This window comes from Boleophthalmus pectinirostris, unplaced genomic scaffold (assembly GCF_026225935.1).
Source record: "Boleophthalmus pectinirostris isolate CB_2022bp ecotype Guang Dong unplaced genomic scaffold, ASM2622593v1 HiC_scaffold_14, whole genome shotgun sequence".
Taxonomy (NCBI): domain Eukaryota; kingdom Metazoa; phylum Chordata; class Actinopteri; order Gobiiformes; family Gobiidae; genus Boleophthalmus; species Boleophthalmus pectinirostris.
The window spans coordinates 16,144,577-16,171,976 of NW_026571047.1; the positions used below are offsets into that span (position 1 = coordinate 16,144,577).

The 27,400-nt window shown below is 36.6% G+C and overlaps 1 protein-coding gene across 1 annotated transcript in view; it reads right to left on the minus strand.

Moving 5' to 3' along the window:
• LOC110154388 (zinc finger protein 385C-like) overlaps positions 1 to 27,400 on the minus strand; it is a 57,564-nt gene that overhangs the window by 9,649 nt on the left and 20,515 nt on the right. Inside the window, exon 5 of the mRNA XM_055150555.1 lies at positions 25,364 to 25,574. Within this exon, the coding sequence (XP_055006530.1) occupies positions 25,364 to 25,574 (211 nt within the window). The remainder of the gene's footprint in view (positions 1 to 25,363; positions 25,575 to 27,400) is intronic.

Consider the following 27,400-nt stretch of genomic DNA (forward strand, 5'->3'; position numbering starts at 1 on the left):
GTGTTAATACCATACTGTGAAACATTCCATGCAATGCAGTAACACCTCCATAGAGATTCACATTTTTGGCACCAAATACTGTATGTCAAAATGTAAGACTAAACAAAAAAATGTTAATTCAGATGTACTTAAATTAACAAAATAAAAAACATTAAACATAAACATACAAAAATATGTTTGAATAACTGATATCTACTTATTTCAATTTATGTATACATATGATGTTGTTTCTTCATTTGGGTCATGTTTAGTGACCTATGAATAATGACTTGATTTTGTCTTGAATAGCCATGACATTTTGTATTTCCTCAGCTGTTTTAAAGAGATTTTAAAATTAAGATGTGAGTTTGAACTGTAAATGTCACAAGATGTCCAAAATGGCAGGTTTAATCTCTTTGTAAAGCTGGACTAAAGCATCTGATGACTCCAGATAAACTTGAGGATGGATTACTCAGTGACTCATCCTTACCCAGAAAATCACCAAAGCATTTATCACATCTGACTTCATCGCTCACTGTCAAAGCAATCCCTCTAAAGTCTACATTAGATAACTAATAAACTCTTACTAAAAATGTGCTTTATGTTACAACTTCCCATGCTGTCCAGAAATTTCTATAACAAAATGTACATAGTTAGATTTGATAGATAGATGAATAGATAGTAGAGATAGACCGATATTTTCACTTTTTAGCACATCTGCAATCAGCCTTAAATCTTCAGCAGAGGCCGATATTTTGTTAGGGTCAACCTGCTGACTAAGAAAATGCATAAAACTTCATTTGAACACTATAATGTGAATAGTACACTGCACAAAAGGTAACACATCACTCTTTTATCCATCTTATCCAAATTGCAGTAAAACAGGGTGGTAGATGAGTTTGTAATCAATAAAAATTTATATTTGGGGAAAAAATCTGCAAAAAAAAAAAAAAAAAAAAATCTAAATCTGCATTACATATCAGAAAAAGATCTTATTGGCCACCGGTAAGTAGCTCTAAAAATCCTTTACATTTAATATAATAAAGATGAAATGATTGAGTGGCTGTCAGAGCATCAAAGTATGTAGTTAAGACTTTCCAATGAGAGGAGGGATTAAGCCTGATAATGTTCATTTAATCCTAATGCTCATCACTGATCACTGTCACACATTGGCTCTTATTTCATCAACCTTCATTTGAATGCTTTGCCAGGGTTTCACATATATTTCTGTCACCAGTAAAGAACTACAAATTGTGTTAAAGTAAATTGAGAAAGTTGTGCATTTTTCCCTCCACCGGACCCATCAGATTAATTGGTTTGTTAATTTTCTAAGGGCTACAGATTTTCTCTCCCACTCAAATCTGAAATTGATCTTATTAATCCCCCACACGTTAGCAGGACATATTCAGGCAGGACGTTTAATTAACTGCATTTTCAACACGTCAAACAGCATCTTTCAGCAGTAAGAGGTTTGATTATGACAAGAAAAAACAAAAATATGCTTAGACGGCAGTGTTCAAAAGCTATAACCTTGATAACCTATAATAAAAAATAAAAAAAAACAGACAGCAGATTAGATATGATTACAATAAAGTATAAAAAGGGAAAAAAAAAGAAACTTGTTTACGAAGGTTCTAAATCTTAAATGCTAAAATTTTAAAAAGTTAAACTATTTAACATTGTCTTAATAATAATATTAATAGTAATAGACATAAATAAAACTTTTTGGACACTAAAATATGTTTAAATGATAAAAGAGAGATACAGAAATTAAATTACATTTGTAGAATCAAAGTCAAAGTGGTCTGCTCATTTGTTGTGCCAAGAATGTCAACTTTGATCATATATTTCTATTATACTAAGTTCACTATTGGTGTGTAAATCATGTGAAAATCATATTTCATTTTTGCTTTTGAAATCAGAAAATTCTATATCCAAACACACAGAGCTTGACACGGACGAACTGCTGATCCCTCTCGTGGCTTCCTGCTTCTATATTACAGCTGAAATGTTATTCCAGCCATTAACCAGCAGCCCTGACAGCTAATCTCCATTGAGCCTGTCTTCTGCACAAAGAGATGGTCTGGAGTGTAGGTCAGAGAAACTCACCTCTTTGCACTGAACCAAAGAAAAGATTATGAGCTGCAGAAATTACAGCACCTGGAAAAAAGAGGAAGCTTAATCTCTATTATTTCAGAGATTAGACTGTGTGACTCAACACCAGAGCAATCACACAGGAAGAAATTGTGTCTTTTTATGTCTGGAAAAGAGGATGAGGAGCAGGGGAAGGGCATCAGGAGGAAGTCTGAACTTAATTTTCTTCTGTGGAGGAATTTTTGGCTGGGATCTGCTGCTTTGGGTGACAAATGTTAGTAGATCTGCCAATATTTTCATCTTGTTTATCAAAGTTTTTTCATTACAAAATTATTAATTGTGCACTAACTTAATTTTGCTGCTGCTCTGTGTGTGTGTATTGAACAACTCAATATATGATAGATGGAACAATCATTTTGGTGGTTAATATTTATCATGATTTTTTCTTTGTTCTATTGGGAAAATCTGCACAGTAGAGGGTTGAATAAATAACTTTTATGACTCACAGATACAAATGAACTACTTAAATGTTGCATTTAGATTCAATTTGATCTGCTTTACACTGCATATAAATGGCCATAGATAATTTGCTAGCTACGTTTACAACAGAAAGTGAGTATGGGCACGTTTCCAGTTCCATCAACTCTGACTCCAATTCACTATGTATTGAAAAAACATCACCCCTTTCTCCATAACTGCTGCCGTCAGTCTCCTCATTTTGGTTTAAAATGTTCGTATTAGCCGGCTCTACCTGATCCTGATGTCTTAAATTCGCTATTTTGTTCATAAATCAATCCTTATTCCTAATATAAAAATGGGTCCAAATTTGGCCCTGTAACTGCAAGCCTCGATAAGATTCATTTGACTGGAGCTGAATGCACTTCTTTATAATCTCTATGTGTATTTCTCGTGTCAACGTTAGATCTGATTTCTGTTAATTATACAGTCATAAGCAACAGAAGTAGACAAGCTGCAATTTTATCTTAAACTACTTTAAAAAAACACACAGTCACAACAAGCACTTTAAATAGCAGGATTAAGTGCCTTCTCCTGTGACAGTTTTGTGTGGTTAAAGCTAAACCACTTTGTCTAATCATGAGAGTGAATGTTGTGTTTTCCAGTGGTTATATCACAGTGACGATGATGCCATTCACTGCTTTCACAACTGGCTCAGAGCGGAGCGTTTGTGACAGCGCAGCTCTGAATTAGCATCTATTAAAAGTGACATCGACAGCACTGCTAATCTCCTCAGCTGGGGACCTAAAGGAGAAGTGAATGGGAATGATAGGAGGAAACTGGTATGTAACAGTATCTATAGGCTTTGGTCACTTGATTTTTTTCCTGTTATGGTAATGATACAAAAAAGATATTATGCAGTATTTGCTCATGCTTATTCATGCGTTTCAGACAAAAAATTCTTCCTGATTTGAAGAATTTTGTGAGGACCAGGTGAGGTCTTTACCATTCAGAAGATATCATATTTTGAGCTGAATTGCTTAATTGCTATGACCACAGATGTAATTAAATAGTATATTGTGCAAATGTTTGTCCTTTGAGGGAAAAATAACTTCACAAGAGTATTCTGTATATTTAGTATTTTTGGTGTGTTATTGCATAAATTACCATTACAACTTAAAACTTTAGTAGATGAAGGGATAATTATATCATATTTCAAAATGGTGGTCCTCAAATTAATCATGTGGACCTGACAAAACACATATAATCGACATGGGGAAGAGCACAAGACTCTTTCTGCCTCTGATGCCCTGGACTCCTGGAGCAGCAGCTGTGGCTTTATGATAGTTTGTACCTGCAGGCCACCGTACAGCCCCAATCAGGCTCCCCACAGAAACCTGCCCTACTTTTAACTGGAGCACCGAGGGCCAATTTCACCACGGGGTCCAACCATTTCTACTGCATTGGTTCAAGGTGAATGCCAGGAATAGTGTCCACTGGTCAGAAGAAAAGTAACATGGTAAAAACGATATATAAGCATAGCCAGTAAAGAAGTGGACTAAATTACATCACCCACAGTGTTCAGCTCCAGTTAAATTAAGCTCACCAAAGCTAGCAGTTATAGGGGAAAATTTGGAGCCGAGTTCTTACAGACAAAATGGCAAAATAATAAAACAACAGGATCATGTAGAGTGGGTCAATACAAACATTTTAAGACCAAAATTAAGAACCTGACAGCAGCAGTGAGGGGCGATGTTTTTTCAATACAAATTGAATTGGAGCCGATGGAGTCGGAAGCACACGCATGCTCACTTCCTATTTGGAATGTGGCAACTAGAAAGTTAACTATATCCATACAGTCTAGGTATATAAGCAAAATTATATAAAATGTGTTTAATACTGCGCTATATTCCTTGCTAACTGAGGAATACATGGCTGCCAACTGTCTTTCCAATCACCAAACTTTGCATTTAATTTAACATGTACACATTTTTGCTGCATCTGCTTCCATATTTGTTACCAACCCAAATCAAAGCTTATCATTTATACAACTTCGGTGCATATTACAGGTCCATTATGTAACTTTTCTGGTGGATAGCCGGCCACCTGCTTGTCTCCACGGAGATGTAATTGCTCAATAAGAATCCAGGTTTTTTAACCAGCACATAAATAATTGCAGGATAGATAAGTTGAATGGCACACTGTGTAACATTCCAGGCAATGCTGTAACACCTCCATGGAGAAAAGCAAAAAGTTACATAATGAACCTTTAACCTAGTCCTTTGCAGTATAGTAACATTATTTCCGCTTGCTGAATTTATTGTTATTAGAATCACCTCCATTTAAAGGCTCCACAGGTTGCACACTGATAAGCCCTAATGATAAGGTCAAAAAGGACAAACAAACAAAGAGATATCTCAGATCTGGAGGGGAATAAGTTAATGCACTATCAACACTCCCCAGCTGTGCGTGCTTTGTTCCTTTTCCCCATGCCCTTATATGGTCTGTAGGACGTCACTATCAAGAACCCTTAAGAAGAAACTGCCTCCATCTGCTTGCATTCAGATAAGCTCGAATTTAGTCAAAAGTTGCAGATGTGCGTTGCTCATTTATTGATATATAAAGACTGATAGCAGCGTTATCCGCCTCATGAACTTAGTAATTAGCAGCTTTTCAGTCAGGCTGCGCTTCTCTGGGCTGAAGCCAAATGAATGTTTTTAAGATCAGATGTTAAACCTTCTTGAAATCTTTGCTCACTTTTGGAGTTTGACATAAACTTGAAAATTGCAAAAAGTGCTAAATGCAATCAGAATTTGAACTGTGAACAAATTAATGTGTAGGAGTGTAGGCATAGAATAATTATTTTATTGTGATTGTCAAGATATACAAGGACCACAGAAGAAAGGAGAAGGCAATGGTAAATGTGTGGGAATGAATAATGACTTTATACAATTTACATAAAAATAGATATAGTTCACAGGTAATTTTTTTATGAGCCCGTGGTCTTTTAGTACAGTTTGAGACAGATACAGTACATAGGGTGGATAACAGACACACTAAATACTTTTGAGAGCCCTTCTGTAACTCCCATTTTCGTCAATTAATCAATGCATAGGACATGTCTATAGTTGACCAAGATTTTTTTTTATTAATTCCAGCCTTACAAAGGTGCAACATTTTACAGTAATGTTGAGATATAAGAAAATGTGAAACTATTAAGAAATAAACCTCAGCCAGGGCAGTAGCATTATCTTGCAATGAAAAAGTATAGTGACTAGACCAGTGTCAGTGTTAGCCATATATATGTTTCACTGCCAAAATTACAAAGCAATAATCCAAATGTCATCGATAGTGAAGTTAGTATCTTAGTACTTCTAAATAGGTCTGTCACAATAACAAATTCTGAAACTCGATATATTGCTACAAAGAAATACTAACACTACTTTATGTCCCTGATACAAAGCAGGATAACTTATTATAAACCTATCTTTAAATACACTGTATCATTAAAAGGCCTGAGCTGCAACAAATAAAAGTGAGAATGAACCAATAACTAGCCATAGAAGTTATTTATTCTACCCTCTACAGCTCAGATATTACCGTATTATACAAAAATTAAAATTAAAATCCCCACAAAGAAACTGTACACATTATATATATTAAGCCCCAAATATATTGTTCCAGCTTTCATATATTGAACAATAAGTAAATACAAATATAATCATCATCATGACAGAGCTAAATGGTATAAAATCTAAATCTGTTATACATCCACACCAAAACAGACCATTAAGTCCAAGGCCAGTTTTCAAAGCAATCAAATTCAAAAGCATTTCCCATCACGTTAACTAAACTTTGGCACATTTGTTACATATTATTTTCCTTTTTCCTATTAATAGCACATACTTCAATTTGGTGGTAATATTACATCTTCTGACAAATGTCCCGCTTCAGCAGGTTTTGGATTTGGATTTTCAAGTCACACCACCAGATTTGTAGGCACGCGGCTTTCACTCAAGTCAGCAGTTCTGCAAATACCAATGTGAATGCTTTTTGCTGACCGACTGTGACTGCACGCGTCTGTTCCTATCAACATAAGCCATAAGCTGCAGGATAATAGAACCACTTAAGATGTGGCCACCCCAGTCACTTGTCACCACTTAAATAACTCTGATTATTAAGAATATTTTCCATCAGCAATACTGGGAGACTATATATATTCTGGCAAAAATCTTACCTAAAGGCCACCACACACTACAAGACTTTTCGGTCTTAATTTATTTATTTTTTAACATGCGGCAAAAAGCGTACATCACAGACACAATGAGAATTGTATGACATTTTAAATCTACGATCGCAAAGACTCCTGCAGAATATGTCTGGGTCAGCTGTTTCGAGTCTAGTGTAAAACCACCCGCTTTGAGACTCTTAAGTGTTGAAAAGATCAGAGCATTGCATTTCTAGTTTAGATGCAAGTCAAAACTGTGTTATTATTATTTGTTAAATGTGGTGCAATACTTTAGATATGATTTTAATGCACAGAAGGCTGGTACACAGGAAGTAGAGCCACTATCGCTACTCTGCAGCCTCTGTCTGGTCCGCGCACTGCGTGGATGTAAACAGACACAAGTGAGAAACTACTCTGGCCATTTCACTTTTAAAGAACTGGACAAACAGCACTGTTTTGTGGACTAGGTGTCATTATTTTTGGAGGACAAATTCTAAAGGTAATTTGGATGAGATGCTGCAGTTTAAATTTACAACTTTACAGAAAGTGAGTAATCATTATTTTTTGCTATTTCTTGAGTTCGTACCTTGTGCCTCTGTGTTGCCCTGAAGCTGTTTATTGTCTGTTACAGTAGCACTGTTGATGTTTGGTGACAGAGCAGCTCAGAGCCACACCAACACCACACACACGGCTTCAAAATCGCACACGATGGCACAAAGTTGGGTCACGCCTTCCCGGACTCTGGGAGATAAAAATCTCAGCCTAAATCGGACAAATTCTCCTGTAGTGTGTAGCGGCCTTAAGTTTATGCAACTCTTAATGGCTTTCTCAAGGACCACTCAAGGGCTTGGCTAATACACTTGACCTTGCAGTTAAAGTAAACAACAGGACTTATGCAGGGGAAAAATAATTAAGTTGTGCAAAGAAGGAGGGAGATATGAAGCTTAAGGATATAGATGGATTTTTGGTTAGGAGAGAAAGAGAAATAAACTAGACACTCTCTACAAAGGGCCCATATTACACCATTTTCTGATCTATTATAATGTTGTTTCCTCATCACAAACATAGCTGAAGTTGTGTTTTGTTTCATTCACACATGTTTAATTCTGCATTTATTCTGCAGTTCTTCTCTCAAACAGAAAATACTCTGTTCCACCTTGTGATGCCATGTGCTCCACCATGTTTTTAAACTCCATACACCTCCACTAGAATCATTTGAATAATTTCAGTCCTGGAATGGACAACCTCTGTTGAAAAAAAGGCAAAAGGTACCTGTTAACTTGAAAACTACCAGTTCATGACATCACAAGGTGGAACAGAGCATTTGTGGTTTTGGAGATATAGTCAGACTAATAATAAAGGATTCTCAAACATGTGAATGAAACAAAACATAACTCCAGGTATGTTTTGATGAAGTAACAACATTATAACATGACTTGAAGCTCATAAGAGTCAGTTTTGTGTAATATAGAACCTTAAATGGCAAAATATATTGTAAGATTATTCACTATGTAATGACAATCAAGAATTTACACGTTAACATACAATACAAATGACTGTCTCTGTACTTTAAATGCTCATCAGAAGTTTTTGTCAATCAAATTGTATTGTTATGTCAGAGTGTACTGTACATGCATTCTATTATGTACATTATTAATTACAGAAGCTGTGCAATGTATGTCTATAAAACATGGAAGGATTAAAAATTAGAGACGTGTTCTAGATTTTGCAGCAGACACTACACTATAGAGTGAAAATGGTGTTCATAATTCAAAAGGTACTACTTGGATTTTACGTAGCATACACCAAAAATGGCAACAAGATAACCCATTTTCGTGGCCGACAGATGGTTAGTGATTGATTGAACTATAATCAGTTAGAGATTTTTTTTTTTAAGAGTAGACCAAGCTTGTAGTTGACTTAAAGTGTATGAATAAAAGAAAATAAAACAAAACCAGTAAATCTGCAGTCACCTCACAGTTGCATGTTTAACAGCATGTGGTGGTGTATGGTGACGGCAGCTGACATTGACGCTTACACCAAACATCACAAACTGGATTCATCGACATTGACAGAGAAACTTTTTGCCACGTTTACATTCAACATTTGTCAAATTAAGCAGATATAGGACAAATATAGGCCACAACTAACGACTAATGAATGATTGATTTATATAATATAATAATAATGTAAGTTGGGACCAGTTAATGATAGAACAATACAGTTTACTAGTCATGTTAACATTTAACATGAAAGTAAAATATGTTTATTATTAAATGTGTACTATGTCACTTTTCTTGTGAAGGGTCTGACAATTATTTGTCTCCATGGAGATGTTATAACTTTGCTTGTAATGTTTCACAGTCAGGCATTAAACTCTTAAAGTACAGACAAGCAGGTGGCAGATCTATGGAGAGGTGATCCTTTTTGGTCACAGTAAGAAAGCATTTTTCAGTGTACTTTTATGCAATAAAAACACCTGTAATTGAAGAACTGAAAGATTGTTTAATGTCATACTGTGCAATATTAAAGACAAAGCAATAACATCTTCACGATGACATGCAGATGGTGGATACCCCACCATAAAAGTGCATCTTTGAAGAAGAAAGACATACAGACTTACTGATACTGACCTTGTGCAAAAATGGGAAAATCCAGTAGAGAGAACTCTTGACAAAATTGAATTAAAAACAAACATTTGTCCTAAAAGTCTTGAAAATGTATCTTGATTTTAGTGTATCTTAAAAAAATGGTCAGTGAACTCTACTTAACATTCAAATAAGTAACTAATAACATAATCGTCTGAATTTATAAGGAGCTGTAACCTTGGTAACCCCGGTGTTCTGAATATTACGAGTGTGAAGCTTGTCATTAGCAGCGAGGCTAATCAGGCTCACACTGACAACACGCTGATTGGACCTGTCAGTCTCAGAGCTCGAGGGGAAAAGGAGCTGGGAGGGGGTTCAAGAAAGAAGACACAAATACTAAACTGTGCTATCATTTCAGCTTTCAGTGACAGATCTTGTTCTGTTGTCTATTGTCGCAGGAAGTAGAGAGTGGCAGTTGTACATAACTTAACTTGGCAGGGTTAAGTTGTTCTTCATTTATTCAAATGAGAACACAGCTATGAATTGTGTCATCAGGTAATCTAATGTTAATCCTTGGGAGATTTTATGTAAAAATACTAGATATAGCATACTACATACCTACTACAGGACACAGTGCTCATTCAAATGTATTCTGACACAATAGTTGGATGGAGGGTGCCTAAACTTGCCTTGAAAAATATAAAGATGTTAATTTTGTCTTCTTATGTACTTTAACTTCTTGGGTTCTTTTTAAAGTCAGTACAGTTAAGTGTATTTACCTTGTTGAGATGTTTCGGCAGCTAACGGCAACACCAACCACCAACACCTGTGACAGTTCTGAAGATGGGTTGCAGCTAGCAGCCGAAACATGCCAACAAGGTAAATACACTTTACTGTATTGTCTTTAAAAAGAACTCAAGAAGTTATTGCCTTGAAAAAGTAGTGCTAATAGACTGAAGGATCATTGTCACACTGACCAGGTACATCAAAGCCCTTTACTGCAAAACAGAACACCTATGCATTTTGACCAAAAGGTTCACTTCAGGGCACTGTCACATTGTCTTTTTGAGGGCAAGTTTTGACTCTCTCTTCGTATATAGTTACATCCTTGAAGAGCAACTGAAGTTTTTATAGTTTTGTACAATTCCTGACTCAGTGAAACCCTCATTTCCTTATCTGCCTTCTACAAGAGTTTGCTAAATGTATTTACAAGTAGTGATTCAGCAGCTGGTTATTCCACAGCTCTTTTGTTTACTTTTTACATAGCTTTTGCTAATGTATCGCTAAATTGTTTATTTTACATTTAGCACGCCAAGGAATCTATCTTTCCTAGCTCTAGTTTATTTTAAGTAGGTCTACAAGCAATTGCAGTTGCATGTTTTTAAAGGCAGACTTGCCTGCATTTGGAAAGAACTAGTATCTATATAGTGAAAAGTAGCATTAGGGCAGCTGCATCTGTCAATAAATTGTTTAAATGACAAACTCTCTGACCACAAATTCATAGTCTGAACCTATTCAGTTAATACAAAAACACCGTAACCATCTTCTTTCAGATTCAGTTTGATACATTTTATTTTTGTAAACTCCCAAATTACAACAGCAGTGGCCTCTTAGAGCTCATTGATCAATAACAGGCAGATTAACCAGCCGGAATTCATAGAGAACAAGAAAATGGATAACTGTCCCAGAATATCCTGTATCCTTAGACCCTCCTTCTTGGCAAGGAAAAAGTGGGAAAAATCATTACCACAGATGTTTGTACAATATTGCCTCTTATCACAAGCTAAAGTAAGCAATCTTGTCTTGACTAAAATAACACAATAACTTTCACATAAATGTTTGTTCAAATACAGCCCTCTGATCATCTGAACTGCAACATAAGACATACTGTGGCATCCTCATTATCCTTCGATTAGGATAATGAGTCGTTAATGCTGGTAGGGAGTCAATAAGAAACTCAATGGAAAAATTAATGATCCCATATAAAGGAACTGTGTTCTTTTCAAGCATCCAGAAGAAAACAAGGCTACAATAGCTTCTACCTTGATGGCCTTCCCTACAGAGGTAACATTATCACTAAGTAGAGATGAGTGGGGTATTCATCCATGGGTTTCAGAATGATAAAAAAGTAGGATCATTGCCATAGCGATGAACAAATAAAATATTGTATCTTCTGAATGAGCAGAAGTCCTCAAAATATTGCAAGTAACAGGAAATTGAAACCGATGAATAGAGATTAAATTTTAAATAGGTTCACATTTTGGCTTATCAAGCTTTTAAGAAGATTGGTCTCTGCTTAAAAGTTATGGGAACTGTATTGATGATGATATTTGAAGCAAGTTAAAAATGTTCAAAATAGATTCTCAGATTAGCTAAAAAGATATTTGACATCCAAGGGACTTTATCGAAAAGTTTCTATAAACTTTTAGTTCAGATGTCTTTTTGTGGTGGAATTAGTGATTTTAATCTTTCCTTGAGATGACATCGAATTTGTTTTGTAGACTGACAAAAACATACAAAGTGACTGTGACAGTGAAACTACTGCCTGGCAACATCCAAATAATTTGATTTCTTTGATAATCACAGGCTTTCGTGTCAAAACATAGACAGTTAAAAATAATAATTCCATGATATGAAATGAAAAATATAATTCAAATTCTTTTCATTTTGCATGTGCGAGTGATTTCGTCTTCAGACTGGAGTGACTAAAGCTGGAGTCACTTCTTAACCCCATTAGCCTTTTATCTGATTTCTAATTGTGCTGCAAATGTGCTCTGCACCATTTGACACGTAATTACCAAAACCAGTAACTGTGTCCTGATTACTGTGAGGGTTATTCACTCCACTGGTTTTATATCACTCATTAAGATGCACAAAAGCTCAATACTACCCAAGCATTTCCATACAATTTTTTTATGACTGAATTTAACAGTTTAGATTACAAAAATTTAACTTAAGTATACAGCCAATTTAAGTGTCCTGACAACAGTGTTGTCACAATACTAAAATTTTGATTTTGACACTAAGGAAAAGGTTTTTATTGATACTCACTTTTATTGATACTGTGAAATATTTCAAACAAAGTAATAACATCTCCTTGGAGAAAAGCATTGGACTGACCATCTTACCAGAAAACAGGTCTAAAATATACCCCTTTAGACCTTGGACCCATCACATGGTCTGCTTTACAACTGCCACCACTTTGTCATATAGACTTTGATCCCACAGAAATCTAACAATCTTAATCAAGCTGAAGCAGAGATTTAGATATATTCTGTCAACGTGCCCCTGGTCGCAGCTCCTGATGACGGATGCAGGGGGCATGGCAGAGGGGGCGGGGCGGAAGCAGCATGGCCACCAGGCACAGCTCCAGTTATCTCCTCTCCACCCGGTGCCTTTGATCTCACTAATCTGCTGTTGAAAGAAGAAAGCAACCCTGGGCTCACATACAGTCACCCGGAGTATAGTGGATTTCAATGTACAAAATGCAGCTACATATTCGTCCAATAATTTACAAATTATTTTAAAAAGAAAATCCTGAAGTGCTGACCTCTGCCAAGGACCAACTTCTGTCTGAAAATGCTAGATGGCCAGATCAGGATTAATTGAAATAAATGTACAGTCACTCAAAGGCATGTTCTTATAGAGCAATGAAATCTCAAGTAGAAAATAATTATTTTTAAAATAATTATTCATACCTGCCATATGTTATTCAATTGCTTTATTTCCCCTTTTTCATACAATTTTGTAATAAGATCTGACTATTAATTTTGCTTGACCTCATAACATTGTATAACTTTCCTTCCTAAAATCAAAGTTAAACCACACTTTGAAAAAAATCTACGCAGACTTGTCTCAAAATCCCCAAACTACCTTTATCTTTAACAGGCTCCAATTATGTGAGCTAATCTGGGCTCATTTCCCTGGAGAGGCGGGGACATAATTGCCAACAATCGTCAGAGTGATATGGGCCGTCTTTCTGTTTCAGCTTTTTAATGATTTGACACATCTGGGATTGGACCACATTCACAGATCTCTGTACGCAACATTGGGCAGCGTCAAAAGGGGTCAATGAGGAAAACAAACAGGTTGCAATTTAAATTCAAGGGGAAAGAAACAGATGGTTGACTCCGACCTTGAGCAGTGATCTAAAGCTATGTTATGGAGTGAACAAGAAAACTGAAGTAAAGTTGTTAGAATAGCTTTTAATCAGCACTGCAAGTCAATGTGCAACAATGAGTTTGTTAAAATATGAAAGTGAATGAATAAATTATCAGTTCATTTGCATGTCTAATTTACTTTGGGATTTAGGCTGGGGTGGCCTTTCTGACCTTCATTGGCACTTGAGACCATCTATGGTAACTCCTATAACTCCTAAAGGTTAGGATTGGATAGGATAGAATTGTTTCTTTTTCCCAGTGTTCCCTCGCTTATTCCTTCTACAAAATAGGAAAATAATTTAAGTTCTTGAATATACTTATTTTGCAACAAAAAATGCAGGAGCTTACACTAGATGCTCTTTCTGATGCTGCTCAAAATTAAGTTTTTATGACTGAATGATTTCAATTAAATAATCATGACAGTAATCCTTACTTTATCATATTTCTGAACTACAACTCTAACTATAGCACTACTACACTACCTTCAGTATAAACCCACTAATCTAACAAATCATGATCGTAGTAAACAAATGATCTTACCAAGCAGCATCCTGAAATATTTTCTTTATCCTCCACTTGAGCGTCTAACGTCACTTTACCTCCCCATTGTGCAAGTTTCCAAAAACAAACTCCCTCTTGTCAAAAGCAGATCTTTTGACCCTCCGTGCTCTGTCTCACTTCCACTTGACTTCAATAAAAAGGTAAAACGACAGTCCTTTCTCAGTCAATGGCACATCTCGGCGACCATCCAAATAGACACGGCTTAATACATATGTGCTTCAATTAAAAGGATCTTGTTCGCCTGCTTCGTCTGCCCTTTTGTGAGCAGAGAGAGAGTGAAAGGAAGTGGCTACAGTGAGCGAAGCTGAGTGTATCTGAGAGAGGCATGAAGAGCGCATTTGTCTGGGCGAGCAAGAGGAGGAACGGGGGGAGAGATAGTAAGCGCTGGCTATTAACAACATGAGCATCTTCTGTATCGTCTATTCAGAGTTTACCACCTGTGCTTCCTAAAGGACACTCAAGTGCAATTTCTTCCCTTGCATAACTCAATTATAACAATAGATAGCATTTATCAATCTAGTCTATTCTTTGGGGCCTGTTTAAAATGCAGCCAGACTACATTGTGTTGGTAATAAGAATGCGCCAAGAACGCTTAGTTCTGGTTTAGACCTGCTTTCATTCATAGGACTGGTTCAGACCTGGTTCTACCTAACTCAATAAGTCAATGAGTCCAAGCTGAGTCTCAGATATGCTTGTCAAAAGATTTATACAAAGATACCAATGGATACCAAAATTACTATCAAAACTAGTTACTAATTGATGATGAAGATGTAGCATTTAAAGGGCAAAATTGGACCTTTCTGAATAGTTTTTGATCTGTATCAGAACTAGTGTAAGACGACTTGTTTTTGGTGTTAGAAATTCCATTCTTCTGTATTGACTGAAAGCACTGGATCATTTAAACGTTGTTTGTATGATAGAGTAAACATACTGTAGATTCCCATCACGAACCCAAAGTTCCAGAGTCTGACTTGTGTGGTAAATCTGTGTGTGTCAAACATGACTCAAGTGCAAACAAACAGAGCACAGTGAAAATGCAGTTTGGTGATTTCCTACAGTAAATAAAATACTTAAAAACAAAAAAGCATTTGGTGGCATCATAATAAATAAAAAAAAAATTATATTAAATTAAGGCTGTGGGAGAGATATTTCCTCATTTAACTAATTAAAGCAATTAATGTAAGACCCACAAACAACTATCATTTATACAGTTGGAGAAGACAAAAGAAATGGTATAGTCAAGCAGTTTTTTGTTTTTTTTTCGATAGGGAAAAATACACACTCTAAGCTATAGATAGCTCATTACCTAACTCAGTCCTTTTTATCTTGGCCATGACACCAGAGGTATAATACTCCCTACAACAGAAGCATAGCTAGACCAGGCTGTGACCAGACTGGACCCTGTGTTCGAACTCCATCCCCAAGTCTCTTTTACCAACTCTCGAAAACCTCAATTTATTCTACAGCAATAGCCTTTGGACAGCTTTAGAATATTTAAATTAGGGCTAAAAATAAGTTGAAAATGTCAAATGAGAAACGGCATCAACAGAATAAATCTGTGTAAATATGAAATAACTGTTATATAATGCGTCAAACTAATGGTTGTGGAAATGGGAAGTACAGAAACATCTGCTTATTTGTAAAGACATCAACGAAATAAGTAATGGTTTATATTACGCAAAATTGACTCTTATGAGCTTTAAGTCTTGCTATAATGTTATCTCCTCAAAAACATACCTGGAGTTGTGTTTTGTTTCACACCTTTGAGTAACCCTTTATAATTAGGCTATGTCCACATGACAACACTCCTGGATTTTTTTTTTTTTACGGGTCGGGTTGAAAAAAATTTGTGTCCACACACGTGACGAATCAATAAATATTCATGTCGGGCGGCAGTAGCTCAGTTGGTAGAGCATTCGCCCACTGATCTGAAGGTTGGCAGTTCAAATCCAACTCTCGACATAAAAACATCACAGGTTGAGCGGTCAGATCCACTGACCCACAGGTTGGCTGGTGTGATTCCAGCTCCCACAGATTAATGCTGCCGTTGTGTCCTTGGGCAAGACACTTAACCCACCTTGCCCACAGTGTCTGCATACACTGGTGTATGAATGGGTGAGTGGTTCCTTGTTGTAAAGCGCTTTGAGTGCCTTGAAGGTGGAAAAGCGCTATAGAAAAATGTGACCATTTACCATGTCCACATGACCACTGAGTGAAAACAATGTAATACAAATGCCACACCTATATGTGGTGCTGTAAACAGGGTACAGGCAGAGCCACTGCACACACAATACTACAAAGAGAGCATGCACATAAACCGTTTGTTGCATGGGGTTCTCTTCTGGTCACGTGGCGATGACGGGGTCGCGACGTCATCTTTTTCCAAAAGCTGCAGTTTGCTTGTCCACACAACAACGCAATGCTGGCATTCTTGGCTTTCTCCACCCTGGAACCCATTATCAAAAAACACCGTTTTCGCCCACCCGAATCACCAGCTCCATGTGGACAAAAGGCCAAAACAAATAAAAACTTCACAGTTTCGACCAAAAGACGTTGTGTGGACTCCACCTTAGTTTGTGCTCAAAATGCTCTGTTCCACCTTGTGGTGTCATGTAGTGGTAGTACTTAACAGCTACCTTTTATCTTTAGTTCAGTAGATATTGGCAATCCCAGGACTGAAATCACACAAATGAAGTGAAGGTGTATGTAGTTTAGAAACACAGTGGAGCACTTCCTCACAAGGTGGACTAGAGTGCTCAGCCTAATAGGCAAGATTTGTGAGTTAGAATGTTGTTTCCTCCTGTTTAACATAAAAAATAAAATAAAATAAAAACTTAAAAATGTAAAAAATATATAACGGAATATGGTCCTTTAACATATGAACTCACACCCACTTTGGCTTTTGACAGGAAATCTTAAAAATGTAAAATGTATTTTTCCAAAGCTAAACCCTGAAAGAACACACAGAACCTTGTAACTGACAAACAGGGATAAGTGTGATAAATGAGGTGGTCCCTGGTTTATGATTGTGGAGTCATTTCTAATTTGAATCAATTATTTCATCTCCAATAGGTCACTTAAGCTCCAGTCTTGATCAGGATCCTTTTCAGTCACGGCCCACATCTGTGTCCCACCACTGCTTTGGTCATATACATAATCAGTCACTAAATTAATTGGCTGCTGTTGATATCAGACTGTTATTTTTGAGAATATCTTGACGCTCAAAATATGAAAATGAGATTAGTGTACTATAACACATTTATAGAGCATGTTTCTCTTTGGTTAGCCTTTCTGAACTCAATCCGATTATCGCCCAAAGCATGAAGCTGTGTGTTTTAATGAGCAGGTGGGGAGATTATTGTTCCCTTAATAGCTTTCCCATTCGCCAAACTAATCTTTGGATGATGACTGCATTGACACGCTTCATTTGGCTGTGTTGTGTTCAAATGTTAACTAGATTAAGCTACAAATAAATGATTGCTGGTGAGACATTTAGACATAAAATAGATATCTAGACATTAAACTACTTTCTCATCAAGTAAAAATGCCTTTATGTCTTATCTACGCTTGATATATATTGTACTGTAGGATTAAAGAATGTCTTAACATCTTAGAGTTTATTAAATTTGTTAGTTTCGAGAGCGTTTGCCACGCCTCCTTTTTAGGCAGGACATGTCTTTAGTCGATCAAGAATTTCTTTAGTTGACTACAGCATTCGCATAAGTAATATAATAAATCTTTCAGGGGTCAATGAATCAATATGGGAACAACATTAGCTGAGAGGTGAACATTTTTTTGTTGTTGTTTATTTGTCAATATACGTACAAATAATAAAATGAAATGCATAAATCAAATTAAGGGTTAGTTTTGAGTTATGGGCCTTCCTGAACAACATGAGTTGGCATTTCAAAGCTTAAATCAAGCAACACTGAAAACTCTAGCCTGGTAGAGTAGTTAACTTTTTGACACTAGATTTTTGTGGGTCCCAATTCTTCTTCTTCCATTTTGAGTCACAACAATTTACATGTAGAAACAATCACACTCCAAAACCATTTTGCTAAACCTTTATTTCTGCAAACCACTGCCACTCTAGCTCTTCTTATTTTCCTTTGAGTCATTTGATTCTATATGCATACAATATATATTGTAATTTCATAATGTTAATATAGAAACAATCGCCCTTCAAAACCATTTACTTAAACCTTTATATTTCTATTATCCGCCATCTTGTTCTTGTTCTGAGGAGGCCGAGCTGCATTGTTATTCATTACACAGATGCTTTAATCAGTTCAAATAAATAGGATTATTCCAGCGTCTCTGGGCAGAAGCGCGGGTCTGAAATGTCACTGTGGTGTTGCGCATGTGTTGGTCATGTGTGCTCCTTGCTGACTCCGTGTCTGTTTGAATCAGGCCAGAGCAAAAACACAACACTGACACACTCTGACAGTTTTACACTTGATTTCAGAATGCAGCATTCAAACCCACAGCAAGGGACATGCCTGGAGCAAAGCGGTCAACCCCACACACGGCTTCTGCAAAGACTGTATGTACAATGTCTATTCTGTGTCTGTACAGAGGCAGTGGGCAATGTGAGGATTTGTCCTTCTTCACCTCATTGTTATTCTTAAAGACAAATGGTAATAGGCTTGTCACATTAAGAAATTTTGAAGAGCGATATATTGCTACAGAGATATATAACAATAAAGGATACTATGGAAACTACACTATGTCACTGACACTAAAGCACATAATATCATTAAAAGGCCTGAACTGCAACAGTCAAATAGCAGAATGAATTGATGATGAGCCACTGAAGTCACTTATTAAACACACTACAGCTCAAATCTCATCATATTGCAACTAAAATACCCCAAATCTCCCCATTATTGCAAAGAAAATGTACATATGATAAATATTCAGCCGATAAATGCTAGGCCTAAATGTTAATGTATCAAGTAGGGCAGTAGGCCTTTAGGACATGTCTTTAGTTGACCAAGGATTTCTTTAGTTGACTACTGCCCTAGCATTAATTATATCACACCTTTTTGCAAGTCAGCTGTGTGAAGGTTTCAGGGGTTAATGAATCGATATAAAACAACATTAGCTGAGAGGTGAAACACATTTTAAGGTTAAGGTTTTTTTTTTGGGTTTTATTTTGCATTATAAATACAAATGATAAAACGATAATGTGTAGATGAAATTAAGGGTTAGTTTCGAGTTATGGGCATTAGTAAATATAATTTTTTGATTTCACAGCTTAACTCAAGCAACACTGAAAATATGACTTAATCCTAGCCTGGCAGAGTGGTTAACTTTTTGATATTAGACTTTTGTGGGTCAAAATGTTCATGTTATTTCTGTTTGACCATGCATCTATTCACATAAAGGTAAAATGCAGAGTCAACCAATCTCGAGCTCGTAGTTACAAACTCCTGCCAATACCATGACCCCATTTCAGGTCCAAAAATCATTACTATCCCAAAATGTTTCACGTTCACTATTGGGTTCTGCTACAAGTCCCTGGAGAGTTTCTGTCACATCTCCAGTCTGAGAAAGCACCACTGGGGAATATAAAACAGGTGTCTATATTAACACTATGGCTCCCTCAGGGTTTCAAAAACACCATTTCAGCCAGACACAGAAAATAGCAGCCAAAAGCAAGCATTTCACTTTCACTTTTTCTGCAGCTAAAAGTCCTTCCTGAAACTCTGAGATGTCGAAAGGACACAGACGTCAAGTAAAGAGACAGATCCAAAATGGCTGCCTCCACTCTGCACCTCCAGTTGGACAAAACGAGGCCACGGATTCAACAAACCTCTCGTGAAAAATGTCCTTCAGCGCAACATGAATTGCAGTGCTATTATGAAATAGTGCATCAACTTAAAAAAAAAAAAAAAAAAGTGACATATGTTTAATAAATCATTCTGCCAAGTACAAATTATAAGATGAAAATGGAACTTAAATATTTTTATATCAATTGTGATTAAAGTAGAGGGTCCGCCACCTAATTACTGATTTGCCTGGAATGTTCCTCAGTATGCCGTAAAACGTATCTCTTCTATAAATTACAGGTATTTTTATTGCTCAAAAATACTACAACATGCATTTTCACTCTCTTGCTTGCTACTTTAGAAATGGATATGTTTAATCCAATGCTGTAGACAATTCCAACCAAAACAAAGACATCTCCATGGAAACTACCAAGGTCTCACCAGTAAAGTTACACAGTGCACCTTTAACATTGCATATTTCAAGTACGTAAGAGAAGCTTTTTAAGTTGAAAACTGGACTTAGAATTGGACACCTTTACAAGCCAAAAACACACTTATACCTTGAAACCATAGTCTCAAAAACTCTGACTAAATAAATGCACACATAACATCAAAACAATACAATCCAAACATACAGGGAACCAGTTTCAGCATTTTGATCAATTACGTGTCATTAGAAGCCATCAGTATCGGAAAAATGACATATATTTTCACACATTTCCAGCTATAGCATGTAGAGAGTTTAAGATAATCCAGCACAAATTGTAAAGGCCCCGATGCTAAGTGTGGAGAAAGTGCTTTGTTACAATCCATTTCCAAAAGGCCCCATAAGCCTCGGTCTGTTAAAAGCTCTTTTATTGGTGCAATCGCTTCACAGGGCTAAATAAAGGGAAAAGCCAGTACAGCAGAGGGATGGGAGCGGGTATTATTAGTCTGGTTTCATCACAGCGCTGAATTAAACTAGAGTCACCCAAATTGACTTGGCTTAGCCTCCTTTTCATCTCTCTAAAGGTAACAATGGGAGATGTACCAGTGGAGCGAAATTATGCTGAGGATTTATTAGCTGCAAGATACATGACAAACTGAAATCAAACTGAACTGGGAAAAAACAGAATATTGTCTATAATTTTTTTTTACTGCTACATTAAATTATTTTTGCTATTTTCATTTAAACTCCTTACAACTGTACAACAACTCACCCTTATGTGATAAATTAAGCTTCTGTCTTGTCAATCACTATTTCATCTTTGCACTGTTTTCTCCTTACAACCTCTTGTATATAGCTACGATGTATTTGTAAAAAAATAAAAATAATAAATTAATAAAAATAAATAAATAAAAATAAAAACTAAAATGTTCAATTAATTAAGCAGTTACTAAGCCCAAACCATTTTTCATAACACATTTGTTTGTTATGAGCTAAGATTTTTTTCATGCTTTATTAAGGCTAATTAAGTTGTAATTATTATAAAGCAGTACTGAATGTTAAGGCAATTTCACACTCCTTTGATTCCACTGACTCAAACTTTTAAGATGTCATCAAAGGAACTAAAAAAACTATTCATTTCTAGGCAAATGCATCCCGAAAATTGTATGCAACATCAATATGAAATTCAATAAGAGCAATGCTGAGTGTAATAGGCTATTTAGATCCAGCAGCAATCATTACTATTTCTTCATTAAGTCCACAACACTGCCAAAACTATGCATGTTCATATTATATTGGTCTAATTTAAAGGCCCATTCAGAAAGCCCCACAGTCTATAGCTGGCTGCTCAGTTTTGAATAACATTAGCTCCTCTATTGTCTTCAAATGATGGCGTTTAAAGCGATTCTTTGCCAGGCTGCATTTAAATGAGTTTTTTGTCAGTTTCGCAGTGGCCCAAACAAAGAGGTCACACGCTGCGGGGTTCATTTAAGTGGTTCAAACATGGCAGGTGTGAAACGGCTGTGCTCCCCGTGTGAAGAAAACGAGAAGTCCCCCAGAGGGACCCACACAAGCTGGCCATCAGTGAACGCTACTCCATTATCAATTAGAGGATGTGACAATGTGGCCCCCAGCACCAAACTTCAACTGTGTCGATGCTAAAATGTCTCATGTTTGCATAACCTTATCGAGCGATGGGGTAAATTATATTCCTATGAATTTAAATGGCTGATTTATTGTAGCCACGGCCCGAGGCGTGTTTTTAGTAGCATACGTCAGCATGTTTGTCAAAATGTCAAAAAGAAGTAGAATTGTGAGACAATTTTATAATGAAAAAAAATCTTTTTACTGTCTTTTTTCAACTCTTGAGTATCATCTGTCAATAGACCCACAAAGACAGTCTAATGTGTGCAGTTAATGAACTGAACGAAAAAAAGGTGGTAAGATTTTATAATAACATTTACAGCTTTAAAGGACCAGTACAGTTTTTTCCACGCATTTGAAACAACTTGTCTAGCCACTGTGCAGATATACTGTATAAACAGCTCTTGAGATTAAAGTAAGTCCACTGCAAATGTTTTTGTCCAGGAATCTGAAAGTGCACACTTAACATGCTAGTTGTTGTTAGCATTGACAGCCAAACTCCACTCTGACCTCTGAAACTAGTGAAAAGCTCTCCTAGCAGTGAATTAGGATGCCTGGAATGCATAAGGTAAGTGAGGAATAAGTTTAGATTCCTGTAAGGTTCTAACAGACTAATCTAAACTGTATATTTTGTGTAAAATTACTTGCCAAGTTGGCATAAAACAAAAGTGAGTATCACATAATGTGACAGAGCACCCATACAGAGGCAGCCTCATAAATCAGAAAGTGGCGGTGGCGTCTGATTGGCCGCAGGTTCGTTACACTGTGTTTGTGAGGCTGATTGATCCAGCTGGTCAGTGACACAGGTGCGCCATGATGATGATTAATGACGGCTAGTTAAAACAGGTGTGCTGTCAGAAATGCTACTGGCTCTTGCACGGCACCGACTGGAGATACTAATGTGGGCCATGTTATGCACTGGAGTAAAGAAATAAGGATATCTAAAAAGAAGATTGGCATGACAAATACAAAATTAATACTCAGATTTATGCATAAAATAATTAATAAATTAATTAAAGCAGCTGTAGTGCACAGGTCCACTAAGTATTGTGAGTTCAAGTCCAGTCTCTGGCAGTCAGTTTGCCCTTTCCAGTTATGCAATGTTATCTTGTCAAATAACCCTGATGGCAAAACCTATATGAGTCTATAATAAAACATTGATAGAGTAAATTGACAAAAAGAGCATTCAAGCATTAGGAGCTAATCCATTATATTTAATTGCCTTGTTGATTTCAAAAGCAACTTGGAAACAAGGCATTATGGTCATGGAACGGGTAAAATGACAGTTTCATAGGTGACCTGGGGCAAGTACTAAAGATCCTCACAGCAGCAATTCAAAATAGTCCAAGCAGTGACACACATCAACAGAAGTGACACTGAACATAGCTTACTGACTTTGCAGGCAAAAAATAATGGGTAAATTCATGACTCTGTATCTTCCTTTGCTCACTGCAGTAAAATAAAGACACTGGTAGAGATCAGAGCTGTGATACCAACTGGAGGAGACGGAGTTCTGCTTTTGTCAACCAACCTTCTCAAGGACAAAATGAATGTAACCGCGCTGCCGCAGAGTAAATATTATTTTGAAGCTGTTATTGTCCAGTTTATTGTCATCATTTTGGTTGATTAAAGCACTATTGTTTCAAAACATGACATTTTCCCACCAGTAGCAGATAAAAATGAATCCTCCCTTATATCTGGTGAGTTGTTCTTTTCTGTCTTATGAAAGCAGCCCCTTGGTGCAGATATGAAAAAGGAAATCACAGGCATAATTAACGGCACATTAGCGGTTAGTGGTTTTGGTATTATGCAAAGCACAGTGGGACACTTGAAATGCAACAGAGCTATAAATAATGATATTAGTAACACCTGTCATAGAGCTATTAGCTTCTTTCCTCTCTGGACTGAACACTTTTACTGACTCCTGGGAAAGTTCCCCAAAGCCCTGTCAGTGGATACATCTGTGTTTGCAAGTCTGATCAACATATGAATACAGAGCTGGATAGTCCAATAATCTACACTATAATCACATTTCACTACTGATAAAGGCACCAAAGGATCAAACACAAAGCATGTAAGTGGTTCACATGCACACCAAAATCTGATTATAATATGATCTCTGGACATTAAAGATTATTTTAAACCACAAAGTCTGATGTGAGTATCCCGGGGGACCATGATCAGAAAGAAATTAGACGATTTTGCTGTTTACATCTAATTTTAAAAGTCTTACATCTCCAAAAATCAAATTTGGAGTGCGCATGTAACTGCAGCCATTGTGAGATCTGAAGTGTCAAATACAGTAACAAACAAGTAGAAATCTAACTATGAACACATTTGTGTCTGTTCTTTACTTAACTTACAGGTGCTTTATTGCATTTTCTGGAATTTTCTACAGCAACCTTATTTAACAGTCCTATATTACAGAAAATTGATTCTTGTGAGCTTGTTATAATGTTGTTACCTCATGAAAAACATACCTGGTGTTGTGTTTTGTTTCATTCACACCTCTGAGTAACCCTTTAGTTGGTCTACATCTTCGAAGCTCAAAATGCTCTGTTCCACATTATGATGCTACCTTTTATCTTTTGTTCAGTAGAGACTGGAAATTCCAGGGCTGTAATATCCAAATGATTCTAGTGAAGGTGTGTGGAGTTTAAAAACACAGTGGAGCACTTCCTGTATTACCACATGACAATCATAAGGTTAAGTATTTTCAGTTTGAGAGAAGCCTAAATATGCAGGATATGTGTTAAACATGTGAATGAAGCACAACTCCAGGTATGTTTTTGATGAAGAAACATTATAAAGTAGATCAGAAAATAGCCCTTTTTAATTTATTTCATTACGAATGTTTCTACTGATGAAAAATCCACTGAAAAACACATTTTATTGTGAGTTGTTTCACTCTCCACAGATCTGACCTGTAACTTGGTCTGATATGCATCGCATCCTTGTCTTCATGGATATGTTTAATGCCTTATTGTAGAACAATCCAGACAACGCTACAACATCTTCTGGAGACAAGCAGGTGGCAGACTGTTAAAAGTTTCATAGTGCACTTTTAACAACATCTCCCTCAACTGTAAACTTTACAACCCTCTTGGTCCACTATATTATATTAAGCCCATTTATATACATCTATAGGTGTTTTTTATCTGCTAAGCACTAAAACAAGGTTATGGAGATCATACTTAAATTATATAAAAGCAATCCACTATTAACTTTCACCGTAAAATACTAGCATGAGTGTCAGCCCAAGCTGAAGTACAGAGGTCCATGGAGTCAAATGATACATTTACACACATTTTAATAAAAACTCAAATAAAGTCTCAGATCTCAAATTACAGTACTAACCTTCATATCCGTAAGTAACTATTTGTAATGTATTTGATTTTCATAAAACTAAATCTTTATAAAACAGCAGTACAGAATTGCTAGGACGTTAGCTGTACCTGCACTGACCACCTTGGCGAGTCTCCTCAGCCTCCTCTGGTGGGTTTTGCCTCTGTAGTGGATCTGGGCCTGAGCGCTGGAGTTCAGTTGGATGTTACACACTTGGCACATTGTTGCGCTGCTGCTGCCCCCGGGTCGGCGCTCCCGTTTGGCCCTGTGTCCTGTGGAGCTCTTCCTCCCCTCCTCTTCCTCCTCGGCCTCCTCCTCCCCCTCTTTTACTTCATTTTTGGGAGGGGCACTCTCGTCCATGGGGTCAGGGCTCTTGGGATGCTTCATGTCTGGGAAAATAAAAGAATCACCTTAATCACATATTGACGAAATACAAGAAAAAATAAAAAATGCAATAAAGTGTGATTGAAATTGAATGATTTGACAGTTTATCAGGAACTATAAAATAATTTCCTTAGTTTCCTTATTTACAATGCAAATTTCATTAAACACAATGATCTCACAAAATGTAAAAGAGTTATAACACATTTACTTGTATTGATGTTCTGCAGTCAAAATTAGAATCAGTAAAGCAAAGCACAAATTTGTATATTTTATTCATCATTATTTATTTTTTTATCACAGAAGGATTTAGCACATAAATGTTAGGATTACCCAGATAGTAACACTTTATATATGGAAAATGTGAGGATGGCATTTTCCCCCGCTGTGTCAAGGCCCAACATCAAAAACCTGCAGTGTGCATTTTCCTAAAGCTTCCACCAGGGGGCATCATAGCAGCATGACTTCCTTCACAGTTTCTTTGCATTCACCTCTCATTTTTCCACATTATTCTGAGTGTTTGCACATCCATTTAGGACCTGGCGTGTATTAGAAAACCACGCACACACGCACACACATACACACACACACACATATACACACACACACACACTCATAGATAAAGCCAATTATCTGTGATGCACTTTTAGTTTGAGAATGTATACATACGTATACAAATTTTCCTGCCATTAAAAAACTCGAATCAGGCTTCCATTAGTGTAAAAGGGTGGCTCTTCCAACACATGGAAAAAGCATAAAACCTGCTTTAAGATTAACTACATTTGTTAGCTAATAAACGCTAGCGACTCGCGGGGTGTACACAAAAAGACATGTTTCTTTGTGGGCGCCATTATACCTGTAATGGCTGAGTGATTATGGCAAGCGGGCGGAGTGCATAAATCAACCAAAAAACGCTGGCTTCTGGTGTAAACGCGGAAACGTCACCCCAACTCTTTGTCTCAGCCCTGTTCATATGATAATAACGTCAATTAAGTCCTTGTGCATTTCCACTCCTCGATACAAGCAACCCTCCCTACCACTGCCTCTGCAAAATCAGCATTTGTATAAAAAAAAGAAAAAAGATTTGAAATAAATAAATAAATAATCTTTGTTGTATGTAAAAAAAAATCTATTTGAGATGAAAGTGCAGTGGAAATGTGTTTGGGTTTATCAGCATCGGACCAGCAACGCGGATATCAAAGCCGTGGTGCATCGCTCTAATTATCTGAACAATGTTGTACTTGGGTGAGTACAGAGAAGGGCACTGGTCACTGCAGAGACCAGAGACTGCAGAGCTTCATTTCTGTGTGACCATGGCCCTGTTTTTTTAAGCAAATGCATAAGAACAGAAAATATAGTTATGCATCGGCTTTATCTCGCAATTTTTAAGCTATTTGACCGTAGCCAGCCTTGCACCTGGTCCCTGTATTTTCTAGTTTTTAAACATGAGATCCCTAAAGCTCAAAATTCCCACAACAGTTAAACATATAGTTAGTTATATAGTTATAGTTGAATGTTGTTAACACAAACATAAACAGTTACTCTAAAATGTACCAAAAAAGGTTCTGAATCCCCAAAAGCTTGTGATGGTACAGAATATTTAAAAATGAGTGTTTTGGGCTTCATCGCATAATACAGTCAAATATATAGGGTACATAAACATTAAATTAAGAAAGAAAAATCTAAATAAAACAAAAGACTATGTTTCAAAAAACACACATACATAAAAACACATTTTGAACATCAACAAAAGCAGCTGATCCAGA